Source organism: Chroicocephalus ridibundus, chromosome 1 (genome assembly GCF_963924245.1).
Source record: "Chroicocephalus ridibundus chromosome 1, bChrRid1.1, whole genome shotgun sequence".
NCBI lineage: Eukaryota > Metazoa > Chordata > Aves > Charadriiformes > Laridae > Chroicocephalus > Chroicocephalus ridibundus.
Window position 1 is genome coordinate 140,631,424 of NC_086284.1, and position 8,018 is coordinate 140,639,441.

At 49.4% G+C, this 8,018-nt stretch overlaps 1 protein-coding gene across 2 annotated transcripts; it reads right to left on the minus strand.

Annotated features, from left to right (window-relative positions):
• Nucleotides 1-307: 307 nt before the first annotated feature.
• On the minus strand, nt 308-7,170 carry KCNA1 (potassium voltage-gated channel subfamily A member 1). 2 transcript variants are annotated; one of them, XM_063355860.1, is made up of 2 exons: nt 6,506-7,170; nt 308-5,761 (listed from the first exon to the last, which is right to left on the minus strand). In XM_063355860.1, the coding sequence occupies exon 2, from the start codon at nt 5,303-5,305 to the stop codon at nt 3,830-3,832; it is 1,476 nt and encodes a 491-aa protein (XP_063211930.1). In that variant the 5' UTR covers nt 5,306-5,761; nt 6,506-7,170; the 3' UTR covers nt 308-3,829. The 2 variants fall into 2 exon arrangements, with proteins under 2 accessions (XP_063211930.1, XP_063211920.1); XM_063355850.1 differs by having other exon boundaries at nt 308-5,764.
• Nucleotides 7,171-8,018: the final 848 nt, after the last annotated feature.

Sequence of the window (8,018 nt, forward strand, 5' to 3'; positions counted from 1 at the left end):
TCTTGATTCTTTTAGAGATGAGCTAAATTGGCCATCAGCTCATTTCCAGTCCTCTTCCACTGACATTAACAACCCCACAGAGCTCATGTGTGGCAAAAAGAAACATATGCCAACAGTGGGGGAAAAAAGAAAAAGAAAGAGAGACAGAGAGAGAGGAAGGAAGGAATGAAGGAAAAGAAAGAAAGAAAGAAAGAAAGAAAGAAAGAAAGAAAGAAAGAAAGAAAGAAAGAAAGAAAGAAAGAAAGAAGAAGAAAGAAAGAAAGAAAGAAAGAAAGAAAGAAAGAAAGAAAGAAGGAAGGAAGGAAGGAAGGAAGGAAGGAAGGAAGGAAGGAAGGAAGGAAGGAAGGAAAGAAAGAAAGAAAGAAAGAAAGAAAGAAAGAAAGAAAGAAAGAAAGAAAGAAAGAAAGAAAGAAAGAAAGAAAGAAAGAAAGAAAGAAAGAAAGAAAGAAAGAAAGAAAGAAAGAAAGAAAGAAAGAAAGGAAAAGAAAGAGGAAAAGGATGCTTACTGATAAGAACAGGCCATTTTTAAGTGCACCTTCAGGCCCACAAAGACATTTCAGCACTCCTGTGTAAAGGGAGTAAGAGCGCTTTTTTTTTGTTGGGGATTTTTGGTGTTAAACTTGTCAAAAGCACATGCCTATGCTACATGAATTTAACTCCTGTACTCCATATGTACTGACATCCTTTGCAGTGAGCTATAAACATTCAGGGTCCCCAGACCACCCTGAGTCCTAATGATCCATCCTGGTTTCCTGACAAAGAATCAGAGTGCTGCATGCAGCATTTTTGTCTTTACATATACAGAATGATTATCATTCTGCTCATTAAAATAACGTGTGCATACCCAATTGTGTCAGAAGTTAAGTTACCAAAGTGCAGCCTCATCTCCCAGATGCTACTTTCTGATCATCAGTCCCGCAGCACTGAGTTGATTATTGCTGTTTCGTTTAGTCAGTTGGTTGTTTTATAAGCTGAGTGCAGCATTGAAGTCCATTTTGACATGAGAAGTCATATCCTAGAATTCAAGAGTTTGGGAAGATCAGGACCACCAGGTTTTAATGGGGAGAGAGGTGTATGACGGGCAGGGACATGAGCAGAGGACAGGGAGGAAGCTTTACAACATCTACCTAGAGGATGTAATGCCCTATTTTATCTGATGTTTTGTGATTTCTTGCAGGAGTTAGAGTTCCCTCAGTTCTTGATCGCTTTCTCATCACTAAGATTCACAGAGGCCACACAGTGAGAAATAAAGTCAAGTCTTCCTGGAAACCTGGCAGGTCAGGCTTGTGCGTAACTGCAGAGTTAGGGTTGGTTTTTAACTCTAAGTGCCTTGATTTTTTATATATATATGTGTGTGTGTCTGCGTATGTGTGTGACACACACATGCGCAGACACACATATGTTTATACACATATGTACATATATCAGAAAGAGAGGGGAAGGAAGGATCTGTACAATGTGGAAGGAGAAGTGTTCAACAGCAGTTGTCCACATGCTAAGTGCAGAATGAAGATCCTCAACTTTGTCCATTTAAAAAAATAAAGATTAGTGCCTACGTTGCTTCAGATCAAAGGTTATTATCTTCCAGGGCCTAGCAGTCAAGGCTGGCATATTACAGAAGATACCTTCTTCTAGTATTGCTTCCTTCACCAGACGATGATGGAAGTAGAGTAAGGTTAGGGACCAGAAATAAGAAAATGGCTTAAAGGATCTGTGATGGGATTTAAGATCTGACAGACTGCCAAAAGGGGATGGAGGAGGCAGGGATGGGAGGGCACTGGGAAGCCTCTCCCACCTACCTGCTGGGGAATGCAGGAGAAAGAAAAGCACAGCCCTGCAGTCTAGTTGCCTGACTGGGCAATGCCGCATTTCATGAGGGTCCTTAGCTCCTCCTGCATCCTGCCACGCTGGGATGGGCTTCCAGAGAGCCATCTCAGGGAAAGGAAGGGTAGATATAATGATGGCAGCAATGTCTCTATAAACAACCTAGGGAAACTTGAAGTCTTGCATAAACATGACTACGAGTTATTTGGCAGAAGGAAACGCTGAGCCCTGCAGCATCGGACTGGCTGGGGAAGGAAGGTATCCCATGGGCGCTGGTGGTCTCTGCCCACCTCTTCTGCGTCCCTCTCACTCACACTTGCCCCTTCTTCGTTTCTCTACCCCCTTTTGTGCTGTGCCAGGAGGCAGCCCAGAACACTCCTGACAGCGCGTTGGTGCCTTGCCCTTTCCTTCGTTATCATCTCCCATCAGCTCAGTTCCTGGAGGCACTTTCAGCAATTTAGGGGATGTAAGATAAAGGCACTGCGCAACTACCTAAATCAATCTGTTGAGTCTCTTCGGTGAATTTTAGGGGAATACAAAAAAAAAGGCTCAACTAATGACTGCAAAAGAAACCAGCTGCTGCAATTTGGATGCATATAATAGATAAGTTTCATTTACATTCTGAGAATGCACCAAAAAGCATGCATCTGCACCTTTCAACTATAAAGGATACTAGGTTTTAGGTGTTGCTATATATAACTTGACTTCTTAATTTTCCATGTAGCTTTCCCTTTAAGGGATGGGATATGTTCCTTTCCGACAACGCCTGGACAAAAGCCAACACATTTCCCTGAGCAATGCAGGAAAACAATCAGGTTTCTCTGATCGGTTCATTCAGGCCCTCGGTCTATCAAGCACTTTTTTTAATTTTGTTTTTATTGTTATTATTATTATTATTATTATTATTATTATTGAATTCATGCATTAATTAATTCAAGTTACACCTTAATCAAATAGGCCATAACGCTGAATATTTGAACATGCTTTGATCTCCAAAAGTTATTGTTCCCATTTGACTAACATACGCACTTAAATACAGTACTTTAAATTACTAGTCAACGATTTAATAAATTAAGGAGTGCACTTCTGGTGAATGCAAATCAAAAAGAAAAAGAACAAAAAGAAAAGAAAAAAGAGAGATAAAGGACCTATTTTTAGAAGATTCAGTTCAAACGAAAGCTTATCCGCTATTGTCTGAGGTAACGTTTCAGGCATGCGATTATAAAATAAATAGTATCAAATTCAAACATGCTTATATTAAACTCCATTGTGCTATCTTGCAATAGGGGGGCTTAAAGTTTTGTATCCAGTTCTGGACAGGGAAAAGGAAAAGTGTGTTTAAATCATCTGCATGTAGGAGAACTTAGCAGCATTGCAGATGTTTTGTCTTCAGTTTTATTTGTTATTTTCCTTTCCTGTTCTTCTATGGACAGCAAAAGAGACCAGGCTTAAGTATGTTTTTAATAAGGTGCTGTGTGGATCTGTAGATTGGAAGTATGTAACCTTTCACAGAGGGGGTGGAAGGAAAATTTGCGCTCCTTCATAAAAACCATGTCAAATGCTTGCTGCAGGTTTTTGCTAATCTTTTTTATTATTATTATCATCTGATGCACTTTCTTGCAACTGTGCAGTTTTGCAGAATATTTTTACTGGAATCCATGCATATGCTTTATAGCTCTAAAAACTGTCTTGCTTAGTTTAAGTTAACTTCATCAGAAACAAAGGGAGATGGGAGAGGAAAAGTTTAGGTCTAGCATCATACAGCTTAAAACTAAACTAGTTCAAATGGCTGTCATTTACCAGGTGGAAAATGCTTTTCAAAAATAAACAAAATCTTATCTTTCATGGATCCTGGAAGCTTCTTTATCGCTGAGCAAAAATTCGCAATGCAACAATGCATTTACGAGATAAATAAAGCATTCAAAGACTATCAGTAAAGCATCTACAAAGTGTGACTGTGTCACTAAAGTCTTCAAGCTGTGAGTAGGGATTTTGGTTTTTTTGTTTACACATCAGTCAGCAGCTTGCTTTTATTAACGCAGTTTTGGTTGGCCACGGTGCAGTTGCCAGTTCTGAGATTAGCCTCTCTAAAATTGTCTATGCTATTATTCATATCCTCTTCGATTTCCATGTACTCAGATTTGCTGATTGTGGAGGAGCTGCGGCGACTGAGATCACTGTCAGATGCTAAATTAGGGGAGCTAACGTGAAGTAACTGAGCCTGTTCTTCCCCTTCTGTTTCTCGGTGGTAGAAGTAGTTGAAGTTGGACACGATGACAGGTACAGGCAGGGCAATTGTCAGCACACCAGCGATGGCACACAAGGAGCCTACGATTTTGCCTCCAATTGTCACAGGGTACATGTCACCATAGCCCACAGTGGTCATGGATACCACCGCCCACCAGAAAGCATCGGGGATACTTGTGAAATGAGACTCAGGTTCTTCAGCCTCAGCAAAATATACCGCACTAGAGAACAAGATCACCCCAATGAAGAGGAAGAAGATTAGCAAACCTAGCTCTCTCATACTTGCTTTGAGGGTCTGTCCCAAAATCTGGAGGCCCTTAGAGTGCCGGGAGAGTTTGAAGATTCGAAAGACTCTTACCAGTCTGATGACTCTCAGGATGGCCAAGGAGGTGGCCTGCTCTCCTTTCTGAGTCCCCTCCCGCTCGGCCATCTCGGTGCCCAGGGTGATGAAGTAAGGGATGATGGCCACAATGTCAATGAAGTTCATGATATTCTTGAAGAATTCAGTCTTGCTGGGGCAAGCAAAGAAGCGCACCACCAGCTCAAAGGAGAACCAGATGATGCACAGGGTCTCCACAACAAAGAAGGGATCTGTGAAGATGTTGGATTTGTAGACCTGGGTGGTGTTGTCAGTGCGATGCACTGTGTACTCCTTGTCCTCCTTCAACTCAGGTAGTGTCTCTAGGCAGAAGATCACGATGGAGATGAGGATCACCATGACAGAGACTATTGCAATGACCCTTGCAGGCCCAGAGCTCTCTGGGTATTCAAAGAGGAGCCATACTTGGCGCTGGTACTCCCCCTCCGGCAAGGGTCTCTCCTCATCTTTGATGAATCCTTCATCTTCCCGGAACTTCTCCATGGCCTCCTCACCCAGCTCATAAAATTTGATCTCCTCAGAGAACATGTCCAAGGGCACATTGACCGGCCGGCGAAGCCGCCCCCCAGACTGATAGTAGTAGAGGATGGCATCAAAGCTGGGCCGGTTCCGGTCAAAGAAGTACTCGTTGCGCAAGGGGTCAAAGTACCGCATGCGCTTCTTGGGGTTGCCCAGCAGAGTGTTGGGGAACTGGGCTAAGGTCTTCAGCTGCGTCTCAAAGCGTAGTCCAGCAATGTTTATCACTACGCGCTCACAGCACTCATGGTCATCATGGGCAGCGGGCTGGTAGCTATCCTGGGGGTGGCCAGGTAGCGCAGAAGTCTCATCCATGTTCTCTCCAGCCATCACAGTCATGGTGGCACACAGGAAGGGGGACCCAGGGACGGGGGAGGAGAAATGAGGAAGAGGGACTTGAGAGGGGGAAGGACTATGGTGGAGAGCAGAGAGCCCCAGGGTAGTTCAGTGGAGGAGGTTGGGGGGGAGGCTTAGAGTCTGCAGGGAGGGATGACAAGTTGGGATGGAGAGACAGGAAGGAATGGATGATAAGCCTAAAGGATGGAAATATCCAAAAGGGGAAAGGAGAGGTGGAGTGAAGGGAGAGGCATCAGGGATGACAGGAGGGTGAAGAAAGAGGGAAGAAGTACCTTTAGGGGGGGAAGAGGGCAGGTAAGGTGAGGGGTCCTGCACCCCAAGCCGGGAGGCTGAAGGTCTATGCAGTGCACCCCCAGGCTGGGGTCCCCTCCCCAGCTGTCTCCTTTTGCCTTTAACTCGATCCGTCCACTTTTCTCGACGACTCGACCATCGCTGCAGCTGCTGTCACGAAGTTACCACACGCACACACACACACACACACACATACACACAAATAAATAGATAAATAAATAAATAAATCACGGGGCAGCTGGGAGGCGAGTCCTTGCAATGCCAACTCAGCAAATTTCCATCACCTGCCCCCCCACACTGCCCCGGTCCCCTCCTCTTGCGCGCTGGGGAGGGAGGGATGGAGATACTCTGCTTTTGAAGGCATAAAGCTCACTTGCAGGAGGCTGCCAGGGAGGAGAGAAACATAATAAACCAGCCCCCAGGCCCCACCACACACACACGCTCAGGCGCAATGGATTGGCGTTCACACCAGCAAGAACATCCCGCTCTGCCCACTACGGCAGCACATGCAGAGCCCTACACGTTCCCACACATCCCTGCACACGCACCAGGGCCTCCAAGGCAGGAACGGGCCAATGTGGACCCTGCGGTGCCCCAAGCACATCAGGAGGGCTTCCCAGGCAACTTCTGTGGGGTCAGCTCCTGTGGTAAGTCTCCTGACCACCACGCTCCCCACTTCACAGACGATGGAGACTTAGCTGAGCACTGACAACTTCATCACACCAATTGGGGGGGGTTAAGGGAGGGGGAGCAAAGCATCTCCTCTCTTGCTTTGCAGCAGCTAAACACAACTGAGAGAGAGAGAGACGAGGGGAGGGAGATCGATATCCCAGACCCAAACTGTCCAAAACTGAGTCCAACAGCGCAGGGGGAGAAGGGGCTTTTCCTTACCTGCTCCGAGTGAGACGCGCTGGTTAGGAGTAGGAGCCAGTGCCGGAATGCGTCAAGTCGCCTTGCAGCAGCATCCGAAAAAACCAAACCAAAACAAAAACCGCAGCAGCAAACTCAACCCTCCTCCGCCTCTTGCGCCCCTCTTAATAATACAGCGATCGCTTTACAGGGCTGCCTGCGAGACACTGAAATATTCATACACTGTCTTTGGCTGCACCAAGGGCGAGTGGGTTTAATTAGTTTCTGCCGAGAACCGCAGTGGGGGGGCGAGGGGGGGGGGGGGGCTGGAAAAGAGCGCAAAGTACCTTTTTCAAAAAGCTTGAGTTAGTAAATAAAATCGAGGAGTCCTAGGTAGCTGCTGCCTCTCCTGCTCTCTTCCCTTAAGATAGCTGGAAAGGGAGCCGGGCGCTGGGCAGCGGCGGCTGGGGAGATGTAAGAGAGCCGCAGTCCTGCAGCCGCATCCCCGGAGTCGGTCTTGGCTCGTCCCGGCGGCGGCAGCAACAGCAGCAGCAGCAGGAGGAGGCAGGAGCTGGACGCGTGTGGCAGGAGCGAGAGGGCTGCTGAATGCATAAGAGCAGGGAGCAAACTCGAGCCATTTCTTGACGCTGCAGTATCAGCAGAAACCTGAGAGCTGTTTGGTGCAGCCCGGGGAGCGGGAGGGCGGAGGGTGGGGGGGGACGGGACGGGAGAGGGAGGAGGGGATGCACGTTGCACCCCCCCCTCCTCCTCCCCGGGCCGTCCGCCCCCGCCGCCAGCGCGGTCCCTGCCGCCGCCGCGGGCAGGCTGCGCGCCGCGGCCCCGACGCAATGCAGCCGGCGGACCTCCCGCCGCCCGCCCGCTGCGGGACACCGCGCCGCCCCGAGCCCGCAGCGGGGCTTGCGGAGGACGAGCGGGTCCCCGGGGAAAGGGGCAGGGGGCGCACGGGCAGCGGGGCTTGCGGTGGCCGAGCGGGTCCCCGGGGAAAAGGGATGCGCGGGCGGCCGCCCCCGCCGCGCAGGGGGGCTAGAGGGGAGCGGGTGGTGGCTTTTCCCCTCCCGACCCCCGCTCTGCTCCGCTTCCCCGGCCGGGCGATGCCCGCAGGCCCGCGGCGGCACCTGCAGAGGAGGCGGCCGGAGTGGTGCAGGGCTTTACACATCCCGCACCTGGCGCGACGCCGCAGCCGGGGCGGGCGGCGGCCGCGCCTGCAGTGCCCGGAGCCCCCGTGGTGTCGGGGATGGCCCGGCACGGAACGGCTCGGTCCCGGGGTCCCGGTGCTGCTGCCGGCCCCGGTTCCGGGTCCCGGTCCCCGGCCGGCCCTGCGCCCGGTGATGGACGGGGCTGCGCAGCCGGAGCCTCCTGGGTACGGTGGCGGAGGCTGGATCCCCAGCGGTGTGGCTGAAATTGGGAGGGAAGAGTTAATCGGCAGGCAGCATATTACAGGGAAATTGCCCTTTCATGCTGCTTTATCCCACAGAATTCATTTAATTGATGAATCACATAACTTCGAGATGGAGAAGACCCATTATGTCATCAG